The 18,130-nt window shown below is 43.2% G+C and overlaps 2 protein-coding genes across 4 annotated transcripts; both read left to right on the forward strand.

Moving 5' to 3' along the window:
• The first annotated feature begins 78 nt into the window (after positions 1-78).
• Positions 79-8,223, forward strand: manba (mannosidase, beta A, lysosomal). The gene is made up of 17 exons (XM_088432748.1): positions 79-866; positions 1,095-1,189; positions 2,128-2,233; positions 2,303-2,473; positions 2,557-2,680; positions 3,322-3,491; positions 3,555-3,668; positions 4,539-4,690; positions 4,789-4,906; positions 4,971-5,057; positions 5,586-5,753; positions 6,089-6,307; positions 6,381-6,545; positions 6,753-6,897; positions 6,966-7,111; positions 7,322-7,582; positions 7,643-8,223. The coding sequence occupies exons 1-17, from the start codon at positions 672-674 to the stop codon at positions 7,871-7,873; spliced, it is 2,667 nt and encodes an 888-aa protein (XP_088288874.1). The 5' UTR covers positions 79-671; the 3' UTR covers positions 7,874-8,223.
• slc39a8 (solute carrier family 39 member 8) lies at positions 7,754-18,123 on the forward strand. Of its 3 annotated transcripts, none has more exons than XM_088432775.1 (9): positions 7,754-7,894; positions 9,169-9,417; positions 10,562-10,733; positions 11,622-11,791; positions 11,866-11,988; positions 12,193-12,357; positions 15,004-15,211; positions 16,191-16,375; positions 17,388-18,123. In XM_088432775.1, the coding sequence occupies exons 2-9, from the start codon at positions 9,196-9,198 to the stop codon at positions 17,532-17,534; spliced, it is 1,392 nt and encodes a 463-aa protein (XP_088288901.1). In that variant the 5' UTR covers positions 7,754-7,894; positions 9,169-9,195; the 3' UTR covers positions 17,535-18,123. The 3 variants fall into 3 exon arrangements, with proteins under 3 accessions (XP_088288901.1, XP_088288900.1, XP_088288902.1); XM_088432774.1 differs by having other exon boundaries at positions 9,172-9,417; XM_088432776.1 differs by lacking the exon at positions 7,754-7,894 and adding an exon at positions 8,985-9,018 and having other exon boundaries at positions 9,172-9,417.
• The last annotated feature ends 7 nt before the right edge of the window (positions 18,124-18,130 follow it).

Here is an 18,130-nt window from a genome sequence, read left to right on the forward strand (position 1 = left end):
GGGGGGGGGGGCGTTAGCGTAACTGGCAACCTTTGTCGTGAAAAGTAAATCCAGAACCAAAGTGTCGTGTTCCTGCCATGTCCTGTCTTATTTTGTTGCTTTGTGCTTAGGCAGTGTTCTCCCTCCGCCACGAGGGGGCGGAGTCACCGCTCACGCACATCTGCGTCTAGTTGCAATCATGCGCTCTATAAGCCGGCCGGTGCAGGAGAGCGGCTACCGGGTTATTCCTTCGCCACTCTCCTGGTTCTTTCGGGTCCTTCTACCTCGTGACTCTTTTGCTTCCCGTTCCTGTTGGACTCATTCTGCCTGGCCTTCTGCCTCTCCTTTATTTGGTACTTTGTGCTATTGTTTGTAATTTACTGCTTTGGACACGGGTCGTGTCCTGCCGTTTCACGAGTGAGGGTCACATGACACAAACACGGAAGTAACTTTTTTGTCTCCCTTCCACGAAAGCGATTGAACTGAGAAATTACGATTGCACCCGTATTGGTCACCCTTCTGGTATTGGTTGGTTTAAAGCCATCCTAATCAAACGCCAACGTCTTTTAAAAGGTATGTTTTGGAAATAAAGCGGGGCGTGTCCTTTCGCTTCCGAGTGCGGGTCACATGACCCAAACACGGAAGTAACTTCCCCGGTCTACCAACTATGGAGGAGACTTAACACAGAAACCATGATTGCACGCGTATTGGTCGTCTTTCTGTTATTTTTTGGCGTTTTGGAGGTTTTTAGCCATGCTCGTCTTGGTCCTCTTATCCAAAGCCTGGACGGGGAATGGAAATTGTGGAACTCCAACAAGTCCATTTCGCTGCCTGCTCGAGTGCCGGGCTGCGTTCACACGGCGTTGCAGCAGCAAGGCTTCATACAGGTCACTAAAAAGAAAGTCACAATTAAAGAGAATCTCTCTTCTTTACTTGGCATTTCAGTTAACATTTTTTTTTACCACCCCTTTTAACATATGCATTTTCCCCCCCAGTATTTTAAGCCACGCATATCCACAGCATTTATGTTCTTTTTCTAATTGCATGAAATATTACGTTAACGCTGAAAAATAAAGAAATATACATGTCAAGTATAGTTTGGCTTTGTCTTGCAGGACCCTTACTTCCGCTTCAATGACTTGCTCTATGAGTGGGTCTCTTTGGACAACTGGACCTACGCCACCACGTTTGCGGTGTCCAAAGAGTTGAGGTCAGCACCAAAGGAGAAAACAACTAACAAAAAACAAACACTCATTCGCATATCAGCTGATGACCAAAGACTCTCCGTGTCATTTCAAGCCTGATGCATCGGCATTCCTCCCAGACATCAAAAAGTCACTTTTGTCCATTTTACGTTACTTCTGCACATCCATTATTGTCACGGGAGTGTAAACCAAGTTATCGGAAAAAAAAATATAGACCGGTCCGTCTTCATCTCAGAATATCAGAAAACAAATATTTCCCCCCAAAACTGCAGGCAAATATTTAAATAGAAAAAGTCGACAAAATAACGTAAAAATCAAGCACAAAACTAAATACTAGATATAAAATATGCAAACACTCAAATATGAGACTACAATGCAGTAATCCAATAAAAAATACTGGATGTCCAAAAATAAAATAGACATCAATGCAAAACTAATATAATAAATACATATCAGAAATACTTTTTTCAAAAGTAACAACAATCCTAGAAAATACACAACTGTTGAACAAAAACATCCCCCCCCTGTACAGATTGCTAATTTGGGGACTCAATATCAAGAAAAAGCTTTGGAAAACGTTGGAAAATATTGAAAAAGAAAAGGTGTTGAAAATGCAACATATAAAATATACAAACACCAAATAGATGAAAAATAAACTGCATTGCAGTTTAAAGATAAAAGGTAAATAAAAAAACAACGACAACATTTGATCAAATCGACAAATTTTACAAGTAAATATTTGAAATCTTTTAGAAAAGTTACAATAATTACAGAAAATACACAACGATTGGACAAGAACATCCCCAGTGTACAGGCTGCTAATTTTTGGAGTTAATGTCAAGAAAAATCGAAACGTGATGACAGATTGAAATATGGGTAAAGTAGGTTTTTTTTGTTGGTTTTTTTTCGGAGCCGTCCCGTGTAAAAGCGCGCTCGCCAACAGGTCCAAGCAGGAAGCGCTTCTGGTGCTGGACGGCGTGGACACGGCGGCGTCGGTTCGGCTGAACGGCGCCTCGCTGGGCCGCACGGACAACATGTTCCGCCCATACGTGCGTGGGCTTCAGGCTCCGTCCTTCCGTCCGTCCGCCCGACGACGACGACGACTCTTTCCCCCGCAGGTGTTTCCCGTCCGAGAGCTGCTGAAGGCCCGCGGCAACGCGCTGTCGGTCCGCTTCCTGTCCCCCGTGGCCTTCGCCGCCCAGAGGAGCGCCGGCGCCGCCTACGCCGTTCCTCCCGAGTGTCCGCCCGACGTCCAGAAGGGACAATGTCATGTCAATTTCATCAGGAAAGTAAGTCCGAAGCTTATTATTTCACCGCGGCCGTTTTTCCTTTAAATGATATTTTCCAGCATTTCCATGTATTGGTCATTTAGGCCCAGAGCTCGTTCAGTTGGGACTGGGGCCCGTCCTTCCCCGGCGCCGGGTTGTGGAAAGGCGTCCGCCTGGAGGCCTTTGACCTGCTGCGTCTCGTGCGCCTGGCCGCGCTTCCTCGCTACGGTACAAATCTCGCCTTTTGTCCAAATCTAGGCGAGGCAGAAAATGTCAGACATTTGAAAAGAAAAAAAAATATGATTTTAAAAAAGAAACGCAGAAAAGGTTTGCAAAAAATGGTATTAAAATGCCCAAATATTTTCTTCAATAAAAAAAGGCTCATATTAAATTAAATATCATGTCAAATTCTCAAAATGTATTAAAAAAAGAACTCACACATAATAACTCATAACAACTCACTCATAATTTGAGCCTGAAAGGGATAAAGTTTTCTGAAAAATACCAGGGGAAAAAACAGATGAAAAATATGATGAGATATGTTCATTGCTGAGAAGTACAAAAACACTTGACAGCATGTTATATAAAATACACAAATATCGATGCTAAAAATGCACTATACTTAGAAATAAATACAACAATATTAGCCCGAAAAAAAATTCCAAACAATATCCCAAAATATTGTTGAAAAATTATTCTGGCAGTGTTTTAAATGGAAAATAACAAAATATTCGACCCAAAGCTTTTAAAAAAATATCAGAACAATAAAATGCACAAATATAATGACAAAAATCTAAAAGGAAAAAGGTAAATATTTGTGATGATTTCTCAATGTTTTTTTTTGTTTTTGTGTTTCTTTCCTGCTGCAGATGGCGAGCGCTCGCGTTGGTGGCTGCAGGCGGACGCGCTGATAGACGCTGTTGAGCCCGTCTCGGCTAACGTGACGCTGGACGTGCCCGAGCTGCTGTCCCGCGACTCCTTCCCCGCAAACTTTAGCCGGGGCTGCGCCAAATACACCTTTGCCCTCGCCGTCAATGCGGTATGCTGGCTCGCGTGCGCGCGCAAAGCGGCGGGGAAGTTTGAGCATTGTTTTGGTTTGCAGAGCAGCAACGTCAGCCTGTGGTGGCCCAACGGGCTGGGCGGACAAACGTCCTACCGTCTACTGCTCACGGCGAGCACCCGCGGCGCCAAAACGCTCCTCCGAGCCCACGCCAAGGTAGGAGCTCAAAATTAGGCTCATATTCGCCATGCTGCCTTGACAACAAACATTAGACCGCAGGAAAACAATTCGACTTTCGATACTGCTCAATAGTCTATCTATCTATCTATCTATCTATCTATCTATCTATCTATCTATCTATCTATCTATCTATCTATCTATCTATCTATCTATCTATCTATCTATCTATCTAGACATTAACAGGCTGTTAGATCTATGTATCTTTTATGTATCTTATTCATTTTTGGGGGGGCAATTTCAGTTTTTTTTTGTTTTTTTTGTAGTGGTACAGAATTGTTTTTTTTATTTCTTTTTTATTTTATTAGAAAACTATATGAAAAAAAGGGCAACACGATGGGAGTGTGGTTAAGCACGTCTGCCTCACGATTTTAAAGTCCCCCGCGTGTTTACTACTCCTGCCATCCTGTGTGGAGTTTGCATGGTTTTTTTTTCTGTTTTTTGTTTTTTTTTCGTGTGTGTATTTTGGTTTACTTTTTTTAATGTAGTTGTCGGTATTACATCCTGTATGGCAGGAAATTCCATTAATAGTATAAAATGTCGGTGGGTTAATCTTCATGTCATTGATACTTTGACATACCGCCAGAGGGTGCAATTGCACTTCTCTATGACTTGGAATGTGATGAAAAGTTTTTTTATGCCCTCTTGTTGGCTCCCTGAGAATAAATGATAAAATATGCAGAAAAAAAAAGAAAAATGAGGGATCAGGAAAAACTGACAGAAAAGAAAATATCACCCCGCAAAAAATCGAGAATATTATCGTTAGTATTGTGTTTGTATGACAAATGAAAACAATAGAAAGATTTTGCGTACAGGAAGGTCGTTTTCAGCGGCCGGCGTGCATTGCAGGTTTACTTCCGCAGCGTGGAGCTGGTCCAGGAGCCCATCGCCGACTCGCCGGGTCTGAGTTTCTACTTCCGCATCAACGGGAAACCCCTTTTCCTCAAAGGCTCCAATTGGATCCCGGCGCACTCTTTCCAAGACCGAGTCACGCCCGACGTGTTAGTCCCTAAAACATTTGGCCGACATCCAGTGTGAAAGCATACGAATTCCCGATGCGGAATGAATGCCACGTAAGCTGTTTTTTTTTTTTTTTCAGCTTGAAGGACCTGCTGCAGTCGGCGGCCGACGCCAACATGAACGTCCTGCGCGTTTGGGGCGGCGGCGTTTACGAGCAGGACGTCTTCTACGACACCTGCGATCAACTGGGACTCATGGCAAGCGCCATAAAGAACTCGTAATTTGGCATCCTCGGGCTAATTTTCCATATTTGTCCTGCAGGTGTGGCAGGATTTCATGTTCGCGTGCGCCATGTATCCCACCCAGGACGAATTCTTACGCAGCGTCAGGGACGAGGTCTACCAGCAGGTCGCGCGCCTTCTCACAGGAATTCATTTCATCTTGATCATCATTTCGTTACGGCATCATACTTAGAATTGTTTGTGAACTTAGTAAAACACAAAAAAAAAAAAAACACAAGAAACATTAGGAAATTCATTTCAATTATATAACTGTAATTATGAATTATACCAAATATTACACATGTAGAAATCATATATAACTATTGAAGAACGTTCAAATTGGACAGAAAATCCACGCAATATTTCTGTAAAAACAGATGAACATAATAATAATATAGTAGGAAAAAAAATAAAACAAATACAACTCAAATATCCAAAGCAAACCCACAATAGTTTAAACAAATCCCTAATTTTGTTGTATGCAATAATCTAGGTCGTATAGAATGCCTTATTCTGTTCTATTCTAATGAATATCCTGACAAAAAGATATGATTTGTACTAAAAAATAAATGCAACCATAAATATTTGAAGCGGACCTAAAACGACTTCACGAAGTATAACCCAGGCAGCCATTTTGAAGTGTTTTGCCTTGCAGGTTTGGCGTCTCAAGTCTCACCCGTCCGTCATGGTGTGGAGCGCAAACAACGAAAACGAAGCGGCGCTGGCCACCGACTGGTTCCGCATCCCCGCCCGCCAGCGGCCCGTCTACGTCCGGGACTACGTTGCGCTCTACGTCGACAACATCATGGCCGTGGTCAAACAGGTCGGCGTTGTATGTATTTTTAGACGGAAAAAATGACCGAAAAAACACGCGCATATTTTTACTGTCGCTTATATGACTCAGAATCTTCACACACATAAAGGGAAAAAAACGACAAACGTCCGTCTGCAATCTCATAGAAATGTCTGGTTGTATTTGGAAATGTCCGCTGGAAATTTCAGCTCCCTAGTGTTTTTTTTCCCCATTGATTCTTCATAAAAATGGCGGGAATTTCCATCATTTGTAACATCATGTTTAACATCGGGTTTGACAGCCCTGCTTTAGAAGCTTTTAAATAGAAAATAGGCAATTGTGAATTCTGGTCATTCTTGACCCAGGAGGATCCCAGTCGACCGTTCCTGGTCTCCAGCCCGACAAACGGCGCCGAGTCGGAGCGGGAGGGCTACGTGGCGGCCGACCCGTATGACCCGCGCTACGGCGACACCCACTTTTACAGCTACGAGGCCGACTGCTGGGACTGGCGCGGCTTCCCCCGCGCGCGCTTCGTCTCCGAGTACGGCTTCCAGTCGTGGCCCTCGCTCTCCACGCTGCGACCCGTGAGTTTCCCGCGACGGTTTTTCACCTCGCCGGGGCTCAAAGCGTCAACGGTTTCTCGTGCGACGCCTCCAGGTGTCGCTCGCGGAGGATTGGAGCTTGAGCGGCCGCTTCGCGTCCCACCGTCAGCACCATCTGGACGGAAACGGGCAGATGTTGAGGCAGGCGGCCCTTCACTTCCGCCTGCCCGATTCCAGCAGTCCCCTGGTCAACTTCACGCACGCCGTCTACCTGACGCAGGTACTGAGTAGGGCTGCGCGATTCATCGAATATTAATCCATGAATTCATTAAAAGCCGGCTACCAAATCAAGCGCTTTGTCATCCTACCACCGGGGGGCATCGTTTCCCACGTGTTTGCGTGACAAAAGCGTCCGAAGCCTTTCCCCGATGCGAGCAGGCCTTTAGGACACGCTTGTTTTTTTTGTTTGTTTTTTTTATAATTGTAGGTCATGCAGGCTCAGTGCGTGAAGACCCAGACGGAATTTTACCGGCGCGGGCGCAGCGAGCTGGTGGGCGGGCTGGGCCGCACCATGGGCGCCCTCTACTGGCAACTCAACGACATTTGGCAGGCGCCATCCTGGTCATCTATCGGTGAGCAAGCCACGCCCGCCGCCGCTTTGACGCCGCCCCCATCTCGCCGCTTCCCGTTTCCCGCGCAGAATTCGGCGGCAAGTGGAAGATGTTGCACTACTTTGCCGTGGACTTCTTCGCCGACGTCCTGCCCGTCGCCTTCGAGGACGACGACGACGCGCTGCTCGTCTACGCCGTTTCCGACCTCAGCCGCGACCTAAAGCTCAGAGCTGTGGTGGGGCCTTCGTTCATTCGAAAAAAGTTCTTCAAATAGTAATTATCAATTAATATATAGTAAAACTACGAAAAATGAAACTAAACTGAATCATTTGAAAAAAAAACATTAAAATATCTGTACAAATGTACAAACCTCATTCAGACTCATTACAACTAACTGAAAAAAACAACTCCTAAAGCAAATGTAATTGCACCCACTGCCCACCAGGTGTCAGTCTACACATGGAGCGACTTTGAGCCGGTTTGCACGCGCACCTCCGATCTGGTGGCGGTCCCGGGAGGAAGCGCCGTTGCGGTTTTCAAAGCGCCCGTCGCCGCCCTGCTGGCCGGATGCGGGCGCTGCACCCGCCTCTCCTGCCTGCTGGCTTTCCGGCTGGAGGACGGCGCCGGCGCCCGCCGCGGTCCCGCCAACCACCACTTCCTGTGCTCCCCCAAAGACGCCGTGGGGCTGCGTCCGCCGAACATCACGGTGGGTTCGGTAATTCGGTCCTTTTGGCGTTTCCGGACTGCCGGATGTCGCCCCCCGCAGGTCAAAGTGCGCCAGGACGAGACGGGATTGCTGGTGGACTTGCGTTCGCGGGCGCCGGCGCCTTTCGTGTGGCTGGACGCGGGCCGGCTTCCCGGCCGCTTCAGCGCCAACGGCTTCCTGATGCTGTCCGCCGATATGACGGTGAGATTCGGCGCCGGGAGCAGCACCGGCGTGGCGGAACTCTCCCGAGCGCTCAGCGTCACCTCCTTGACCGACCTCTACTCGCCTTAGATCGCCCCCGTCTGGCAACACGTAAGATGACACTCCTTTGGAGTTCAGTGTCGAATTTTTATCTTCATGAGATGCGCTGTAAGACAAAAAAGAAAAAAAAACTGTATTCAATTTAAATGTTGTAAATGATTAAAGCCAAGATTAATAATTAAATATGAATGCAATGAAACCTGTAGTAATTATCTCTTTAATATAGTAATTCATGCTTACAAATATTGAGTTGATACGAAAAATATAAATTCTAATTTGTGTAAAAAGTATAGTAAAAAATATATTTTTTAACTATTATAATTACATTAAAAATGTAAAATCATATAAATATCGAATAAAAATAATTTATTTAAAAGTAATTAGTCTCTTTTGTTTTTTTTTCACAAAGCCACTCATTTTAAATGTATAAGCATCTCATTAATTGACACAATTACCAAGCATAGCAAAATGTAAAGAGTAACATTTATGTTGCCTCTTTTTTGTTGAAATTTGTTTTTTCCTTACAGTGTAAATGGTGAAAATTATGGACACCTTTAAGAAATAAATTGTGCCCGTGAGGCTTGTATGAAAAATGAAATTGATGGGGGTTTTTTTCTGTTCTTATTTTTTTTAATCCCATAATTGGATTATTTCTAACCCAATTTTATTATGCTGCCCCCTGGTGGAAGGCAAAAGCAGCATCCATATTTCACACGTTACATCCATATTAAAACTTTCAGATGACATTACAGCAGTGCTTTTTTTTCTTTGTTTGAAGAAAAGACAAAAAAGTTAGTTAGTTAGTTAGTTAGTTAGTTAGTTAGTTGGTGTTTTGATGGGCAAAAGCGATGTGAGATGTGTTGAATTACGAAAATGGATAATCGACTCGTCTCTCGAAGCTATGAGTTCGAATTTGCCATTGCGCTTACATCGTGTGGCCACAAGAGGGCGCACAATGCGAAGCATCCCCCAGTCAAACCTTCCAACGTGACATTTTGACTCCTTCGCTTCCCTCCCTGCCACACGTGCGTGTTTGTTTGCGCGTGCGCGCGTGGGGCATTCCAACTGGGGGAAGGGGAAGTGTGTGTGTTTGTAGGGGGAGGGGGGGGGGTCGCACAAGGGATAGCATTGGAACTCTTGCACGCGCGCGCTGGCTCGTCTCTGCGAGCGCGCCGGTGAGCTTTGAACCAAAAGGACTGATTACCTCCCGCCGGGAAGGCGACGTGGTCTACGTGCGCGTGCACGCGCGCGGACATGAGACGGCGCTGCCGGAGGAGTTAAAAACTTTCTTTTTGGGGGTGGGGGGGTGATTTTGTCTTCTTAAGCAGGACCGCGCGGAAAGCGAGCCAGACATGGCCGCGCTTGTTCTTGTGCCGCTTGTGGGGGTCGCGCTCCTCCTGGGCCGGGGGGCGGAGGCGAGCGGAGGCTCCGACGACTTCCTGCGGGACATCGTGCGCTTCTTCGGCCACAACGAGTCCGTCTCCGCTTCCCAGCTGGACGAGCTCCTGCACATCGTGGCCGCCCGAAGGCACCCCCGAGTCAGCCACGACGGAAACCCGCTGCAAGGACGAGAGGTCAGCCCCCCACCCTCACCATATTTGCGCTTCATTTCAACGCAGCACAGAATTATATCCATTTTTTTTTAGAGACCGACATGCGAATGCATATCGCTGAAACCTCGTGCCTCCAAAATAATCAAGATATTTGTCGACGAATTCATCTTTTTAATCATGCAAGACAAGTGTCAGAGTGAGGAATATATTTGATTAAAGCAAGTTGCATTTTAGGAGAAATTAAATATTTAACAACTTACTTAATCAAATATGGAAAATGATATTGGAAAAAAAATGTAAATGCATTCATACATTAAATAAACGTATTACATTTCATCAAATAATTAATATATATATATATATATATTATATATATATATATATATATATATATATATATATATATATATATATATATATATATATATATATATATATATATATATATATATATACTGTAGGGTTTATTAATTTATTGCAAGTTGCATTTCTTGCAATTTATTGCATTGATTTATTTAATGCAAGATAGATGTATCAAATATTTTTTATGGACTAAAATGCAAAAGATTTGCCTGTTTGCATGCATATCACTGAAACCTTGTACCTCCAAAATAGTATGTGTAGGATTTATTATATATTTTTTAATCATACACAATAATAATGTATTAGCATCAGAGTAATAAAAATATTTTATAAAAAAAAAAAAAGTTGGATAGAGATTGCTAATTATTTTAGTGAAAGAGATGCAAAGATTATTTAATAAAGTATTAGATTTAATTTAATATTGGAGCATTTTGAATAATATGTATCATATATATCTGTATATGTTTTAAATCAAACAAAAGTCTTAATATAAATCTACAACATGTTAATGTGTAACTTTTGTCATTTTGAAAACAATGAAAAGAAGATGAGACTATTAAAGAAGACTAAAAAAACGTTCATGTTTTAAACACAATAGGCAAAAAAAAAAAAAAAAAATTATATATATATATATATATATATATATATATATATATATATATATATATATATATATATATATATATATATATATACTCAAATGCAATTCGAGATTTGCTCCTGTAATGTTGATAAGCATGAAGTTATCCGCCGTTTAGGGTTTTTTTCCCATGATGCTTCAGTGTTTTTTTGTTTTTTTCAGTGCCTGTCACGGGAGCAGATCTTGTCCCACTTCGGCTTCCCCAACGTCAGTCGGCTGAGCGCCGCGCAGCTGGAGGCCATTTGTCCGGCCGTGTTGACCCAGGTGCTGGTGCCCTCCTGCCCCTACGTCCCCCCCGAGACCACGCCCACGCCGCCCCCGCTCCACTACTCGGGTCAGTCCCCAAACCGTCCGGGCGCAGCGGAAACACAATCCGCAAAACAAAACGTTCAATAAAAAACACGCTTTCATCATACTTTAGACAAATACAACAATTTCAAATATTAGGAAAACATGCCGTGTTTTTTTTTACCCTAAATAAGGAAAAAAAAACCTTGCTGAAGAGCAACAGCACATTTTTCATTTATAAAGTAAAAAAGTATTAGTAGTAGTAGTAGTAAAGTATATCCTTAAAATAACAATTAAAAAACGCAAAATGTACACAAAACACAAAAGTAGCCTTCGTGAGTTTTCTTTTTGTTGCTTATTTTAACTTATATGCGACACACACACATAAAGAAAGAGTGTTTTGTTGTCCCGGAAGGACTTGGCGAGGTTCCCGCCTTCCTCTCTCTCGCACGCCGCTTGTGTGTGGAAGCGTCTCGCTTGGGGGACTGCTTCCAAAAAGGATTTCGCTGCATTGTCTTATCAGCTACAAATGCTACATCGCTACTTACTGTACTCTAAGCTGCAGATGCCGCTGTTGACACACTTCACACGCACAATATGTATACAGTATGTGTGTGTGTGTATGTATGTGTATACATATTCAATGTCTTTTTCTAAGAAAGTGCAATTTTTCCACAATTAATTGTTTTTCAAAAACTATATGAAATATTAATGACTAATACATTACCTTTTTTTACAAAAACGATTTGTATATTTTTTTGTGTATATATGTATATATATATATTTTTTTTATATTAACATTTTACTATCAAATTGATAGTAAAATGTTAATATAAAAAAAAAATATATATATATATATATATATATATATATATAAAATAATTTTTTTATTTTGCAATGGAACATGTATTTTTGGCGTGCGGCCACATCCCAGTGTGGGGTTGGGGCTTCCTGTCGGTGACGGTGATCAACCTGGCGGCGTTGCTGGGCCTGCTGCTGATCCCGTTGACGCGCAAGTCGTACTTCCCCAAAGTCCTGACCTACTTCATCGGCCTGGCCATCGGCACGCTCTTCTCCAACGCCGTCCTGCAGCTCATCCCCGAGGTACCCCCTCGTCTTCTTCCGCTTCTCCGCCGACCCTCGCTCAATCTCTCCTTGCGGTCGCCGTGGTGGCAAAGGCGCTGGGCTTCGACCCGAAAGCGGACAACTACGTGTCCAACGCCATCGGCATCTTTGGAGGCTTTTATCTCCTTTTCCTGGTGGAGAGGATCCTCACCATGGTGCTACGTGTGGAACACCAGGTCGGACTTTTAGCGTCTTAGCATGCTAGCATCACTCGGAATTGCATTTAGGTTTTGTGTGGTGTTGTGTTGTGTTAATTATATTATATTATATTACATTACATTACATTATGTCATTCCTTCATCACTTTCATCAAGCGTTCTTTGTATTTTTTGCACCAAGTGAGTCCATTTTGTCCTCCCCGCGGGTTTTTTGTTTTTCAGCACGGCCCGTCGAGTTTGGCGGCGGCCGACGAGTCGCTAGCCAACGGCGACGCCGGCTTGAAGAAGGACTCCAGCCTGGTTCTGACCAGCATCAGCAGCATCAGCACGGCCGAGCGCGGCAGCGTCAGCTCGGAACGCACCGACGCCAACATCATTTTCGAGCAGGTCGGACGCAACGCAATCAAAACTGACGACCCGGGCTAAACGCTTTGCTTGCTATCGTGTTCAGCCTTTTAAAAAAAAAAAAAAAGAGAGAGAGAGAGCACCTTCAAGACCGTTTTGAGGAGTTACTGTAATGTTTTTATATCCTAATGGTCAAACCAGAACTGGCTGTTAAAAAAACAAAAAAAAACGTATTGGACGTCATTTGACGTCAATGGCACTCCTCGGTTGGGTTCCAATCGACGTCTTCAGAGTGTTAAAGTACGATCATGTAAAAAAAAAAACGTAACTACAACGGCGCCTTGCCGCAAACATTGAACGAGTCTTCAACAAAGTGGCTTGGGGCTATTTGATGCCCCTCCCACTTGATATTTACCGTCATAAGAATTCCTAGCATTGCCTTAGGTGAGTCCGCTCAGCTAAATGCTAAACGCAGCTGACGTGCTAACAGTTTGCATCAATATGTGATGCAATCCTTTTTCAAGGCAAATGGTGGAGCAAGCCATGTAGACAGACAATATGACAATCCTTAGAGACATCTATTCTTGATTCTCTTTAAAAATGACAACGGCATGTTTACTGTTTGTTGAATTTTCCATAATCAAGCACGAGTAATTGCACTTTTCAATTTTTTTTAATATGACGCAACAGATATTTACTTGAAAATGTTATTCACGCGTCAAGAAACGTTTTTTTTTTTTTAAGTGTGCTCTTAAAAAAGCAAACAAAAAAAATGTCTTTGGCATTGAACGAGTTAATTTCTTCATCACACATAATGTGATAAAAAAAATATCTTTTGATTGTTGATCAATCTATCTTTACACCTCTAATATGAGTCTAATTTTCACTCGCAATTTAGGACTTCATTTCCGCCTTTGCTTTTTGGCTGGCCTGGCCCCTCCCCCTCAAAAATGAATACTGTACTGCCACACGGTGGCCAAGATGGGAACAACAGAAGCTGCATGATACTCTTTCATTCTTGACGTTATCTTGAATAGTTATTATTCTGTTTGCGTCAAGTAGAAAATTCGAGAACATTGTCCGAAGTTGGTTAGCTTAGCGCTACCACGCGGATCCGTTTGTAGCGAAGCCGCGTACTTTGCACCTAATCAGCCTAATGAGTGCTATTGATCTTATCGCATCGTATACAGTAAGTCATCGTTATTTACGAGATGTAATCTTTGGCGTTCTTATCAAGGACGCACCCGCCGCCAATCACACATTTTGACGTTGTCAAAAAAAAAAAAAGAGAAGCAAGAAAAGCTTTTCCACGTGGCCTGGGGGTTAACGTTTAACGCGCTAGCAAACAAAAGAAAAGCAAGCGGGGTAGGAGGAGCTCTGACACGCCCCCCCATGGTCAACGGCAGAACTGCCTGGCTGGAACACAAAAGACGCCTTGTGCCTTACTAAAAACAAAAAAGAACAGGCGCGCTTTTGTGTCTCCTTGACAGCGATAAAAAAAAAAAAAAGTTGAACTGTGCATGAAACACATTCCAAAAATGATTGCAGAAACAAAAGAATACATGGCAAATAATCATAAGAAATGGAATCTTGGAATTCTCAGGATTGGTCCCACTTCACCTGGGAACCGTAGCTCTTCTTGCTTGGTCCTAAAAGTCTCAGTCTTGTCTCGATCCAGACTGCCAAAAGTCTCGGTCTTGTCGTTTTCTCGCCCTCCGAAAGCCTTAGTCCTGTCTCAGTCTGGACCTCCACAGGTCTAAGTCCTATCTACCTCCATCTCCAGAAGTCCTTATCGTGTTTCGCTTTGGAGCTCCAAATGTCTTGTCTCGATCCAGACTGGCAAAAGTCTTGGTCTTGTCTTTTTCTCGACCTCCAAAAACCTTAGCTTAACCCTGTCTCGTTCTGGACCTCCACAGGTCTTAGTCCTATCTACCTCGATCTCCAAAAGTCCTTATCGTGTCTCAGTTTGGAGCTCCAAATGTCTTCATCTCGTCTTGGTCCCGGCCGCCTAAAGTCATAGTCCTGTCTCTTTCTCGACCTCCCAAAAACTTGGTCCTGCCTTGGTCTTGACCTCTACATGTGTCAGGCCTGTCTACCTGGACCTCCAAAAGTCTTGATCTTGACCCTCTGAATTGTGACCTCTCAAAGTCTATGTTTCTTCACCGCCAAATGTCTTGGTCTTGTCTCTTTCACGACCTCCCAAAAAATGGCCTTGTCTCAGTCTTGTCCTGTCTACCTAGACCTCCAAAAGTCTTGAACTTGTCTCAGATGTGACCAGAGAAAGATGCTTCATGAAGCAGTCGCTGTATTTTTGTTTCCTCCAGATGTCTTTGTTGGTTTAAAGATACGGCTTCATAAAATGGCGTCAGGAAGCTTTCCCCCTAAGTTAAGCAAAGAGTACCACCTTGAGGTGTCGAAAAATACAAGAAGTGATCCGTGAAGCTTCACGATGCTTCATGAAACAGTTGTTTATTTTTTTTTATCCTTTAAGATGGCACTCTTTTTTTTTTTTTTTTAAGATAGAGGTTTTTAAGAAAGACGTGTCGGGACGCTTTCTATGCTATGATAAGCAGAGAGCGCCGCCCCGAGCCTGCGAAACATACGACGGGCGATTCACGAAGCATCCCGAAGCTTCATCTTTCCATGGCCGCAGCACATTATTGACGTGAGCGTTTTTGGCGCGGGCAGGAGGCGGAGGCGTCGAGCGGCGCCCTCCGCTGCCTGGGCGGCCGGCCCCTGTCGAGCGTCAAGACGGTGGCGTGGATGATCACGCTGAGCGACGCCTTGCACAACTTCATCGACGGCCTGGCCATCGGCGCCTCCTTCACCGTGTCCACGCTGGCCGGCTTCAGCACGTCCACCGCCATCGTCTGCGAGGAGTTCCCCCACGAGCTGGGTAAGCCCAAATACGTCCAAAAACAAACGCAATCGTGTGTGCGGGTTGGAAGGAAAACCTGGAATCATTTGGAGGCGATGCAATGGAATGGAATGAGCTTTAAATTTGTTGTTTTTTTTGTGGACCTTACTTAAATGGTAAACATTTTGAATTCTTGATAAATGAAAACATTTAGCATCGGTTGCTATCAGTTGCGCGTATTAAAGTTGGAACAGTACAAAATGTTTCAAATTATAGAAGGAAAAAAACGTTTTTACACTTGGTGGGTATTTTAGCGGAGAAAATGATGAATTTTTGGCAAATAGGAATTTTGCAGATAGCTATAAGGAAGTTGAACAGGTTAAAGTTGGAACAGCGTGAAGATTACAGAAAAAAAATTGTATTTTAATGGTGATTATTATGAATTCTCGGTAAATAGGAAGTTGAAAAAAATCCCAGGGGTTGAATTGCACGTGTGAATAATTTAATATTCACATAAGAACTGAATCAAGTTGAGTGCGTCCCTGGAAAATCATTTCTTAATATTGTCGTTGGGAAATAATAGTGAAGTTTTGGTTAGAACAGATTTTGATATTGTGAAACATTTTAATTATTGGGACGATTGAAATGGCATTGAAGACAATTCCATTTTTTTTGTCTTTTTTGGGGGGGTGTATGTGATTTTTTTTTTTAACAACGAATTGCTTTCCCAAGGTGAATCAAATAAGATTCATATTTTAAAATGAGATTCCAATTTTGGGGCGGGGGGGGTGTAAAATTGTAAAAAATGTTTTAAAAAATTGCCTGAATTTTCTGAATACTCTGAAATTTAAATGAAGCAAAACGGACGAAAAATGTGGAAGGAGACTCAGGAAAAAAAAAAAGTGTTTTTTTTGTATCCCTTTCATTGAAAGTGGTGTTTGACAGCCATCTAGCGGCCGCTTGTAAAAATGCATCAACTCAATTCCTGAGCTGATGACGCCGACGCTGACGTCCGCAGGCGACTTCGTGATCCTGCTGAACTCGGGCATGAGCGTCCCGCAGGCCGTCTTCTTCAACCTGCTGTCGGCGCTGGCGTGCTACGCGGGCCTGGTGTTGGGCATCCTGCTGGGCACCAACTTCGCCCCCAACGCCATCTTCGCCGTCGCCGGCGGCATGTTCCTCTACATCGCGCTGGCCGACATGGTACGTGGAGTTCATCTTATCAGAGATGCTGTAAAAAAAGGCCAGAAAACCCAAAGCTCGACACGGCTAATCTCGTTTACTCTGACTCATCACTTGAACCTGACACTACACTCGAAAAACCAGGGCTGTAACAGTACAAGAGTCCGACTCTGAACTTGACATTTTTGCTTTTTACCGTCTCGGATTTGACTCTTGGCATTTGACTCCGACCCATAACTTGAAAAGAAAGCCTACACTCAAAAGAACAGTTGGGCCTAAAATATGGGCTGTTGCGCAAGAGTCTGGATTGGATGGTTTTTTTTAACTGTTTCAGATTTGACTCAGACTTCTTGGCATTTGACTGCGACTCATAATTTGAACCCAAAGCCCAATTCCCTGACCCCACACTGATACCGGGTCAAAAGTCAGGGCTGTTGTTCAAAGGTCTGGACTCAGCGTGTTTTTTTGTTGTCTCAGATTTGACTTAGACTCCTTGGTATTTGACTTAGACCCTTAACTTGAACACAAAGCCTTACAGCCTGACCCTACACTCATAAAACGGTTGAGTCAAATATCAGGACTACAAGACTCTTGCTACGACATAGTATTTTTTGTTGACTCAGACTCCTTAGAATTTGACCCAGACTCCTAACCTGAACCCAAAGCCTAATGCCCCGAACCTACGCTCAAAGAACTAGTTGAGTCAAAAATCACGATAGCATGTACAGTATTCCGGACTTGACATGGTCTTTGTTGTCTCAGATTTGACTAAAAACTCCTTGGTATTTGACTCCGACTCATAACTTGAACCCAAAGCCCAATGCCTTGACCCAACACTCGAAAAACTGTTGAGTCAAAAATCATGGCTTATAGTACAATAGTCTAGACTCGACATGTTTTTTTTGTGTGTGTTGTCTCGGATTTGACTCAGACTCCGTAGTATTTGACTCAGACTCGTAACTTGAACCTTAAAAATAATAATAATCATAATTATTATAATAATAATGATAATGTGAGCTTTTCCACGAGCCAGTTCCCAGAGATGGACGCCATCGCCCGGGAACAGAAGCGCACCTCCACCAAGGTGGTCTTCCTGCTGATCCAGAACGCCGGGCTGCTGACGGGTTTCGCCATCATCCTGCTCATCACCTTGTTCGCCGGCGACATCAACCTGGGATGAGCCCCAAAATTGCACCGAGACGTTTTGCGCAGGCAAAACCATAAAAACTTCACACGCCATATGAAATCGTCCCTGATTTGTCTTAAAGAGACAGTGAATTATATTTTTCAGCCGTTATGTTTGGTGCTGCACTGTACTGTTTGTATTTTTTAGTTCTTTTTTTTCTTCTTTTTTGTCTTTGTTGTATGATCGAAATTAATTTTAGGAACTAAATGACATGATACATTTTTTGGGGGGGGTTGTGAGGGTTTATGTTGTTTTGCTCAAGTTTATTCGGAAAGAAAACGTGTCAATCGGATTTCTATGCAAAAAATATAAATGCAAACATGATGTCTGTTTTGAATTGTGTAAATACAAACATCGCGATTTGAATATTGCTGTTATAGAACTTTAATTTTTGTACTCTTGATCTCTCCAGGTTCTGACCTTTATTTATAACATTTTTTGATGACTTTTTAAAATTGAAGCATGATTAACTTCAGGTGATTGTGAAGAATTGTACACTTGGACTACACTTGATGTCCTTTTTGTTTTTGGGACCAATCAACATAATGCTGCTGCTCAATTGAAAATGAAATTAAGATTTTAATGTGTTT

The sequence above is a fragment of the Hippichthys cyanospilos genome, chromosome 14 (genome assembly GCF_059441005.1).
Source record: "Hippichthys cyanospilos isolate Australia breed blue-spotted pipefish chromosome 14, RoL_Hcya_1.0, whole genome shotgun sequence".
NCBI classification, from domain to species: Eukaryota; Metazoa; Chordata; class Actinopteri; order Syngnathiformes; family Syngnathidae; genus Hippichthys; species Hippichthys cyanospilos.

Coding starts and splice junctions, on each gene's coding strand:
- manba (XM_088432748.1), top strand. CDS start 672: ATGATTGCACGCGTATTGGTCGTCTTTCTGTTATTTTTTGGCGTTTTG. Junction 2,474..2,556: donor ATGTCAATTTCATCAGGAAA/GTAAGTCCGAAG, acceptor TTGGTCATTTAG/GCCCAGAGCTCGTTCAGTTG. Junction 2,681..3,321: donor GGCCGCGCTTCCTCGCTACG/GTACAAATCTCG, acceptor TTCCTGCTGCAG/ATGGCGAGCGCTCGCGTTGG.
- slc39a8 (XM_088432775.1), top strand. CDS start 9,196: ATGGCCGCGCTTGTTCTTGTGCCGCTTGTGGGGGTCGCGCTCCTCCTG. Junction 11,989..12,192: donor TGCTACGTGTGGAACACCAG/GTCGGACTTTTA, acceptor TTTGTTTTTCAG/CACGGCCCGTCGAGTTTGGC. Junction 12,358..15,003: donor CCAACATCATTTTCGAGCAG/GTCGGACGCAAC, acceptor TGGCGCGGGCAG/GAGGCGGAGGCGTCGAGCGG.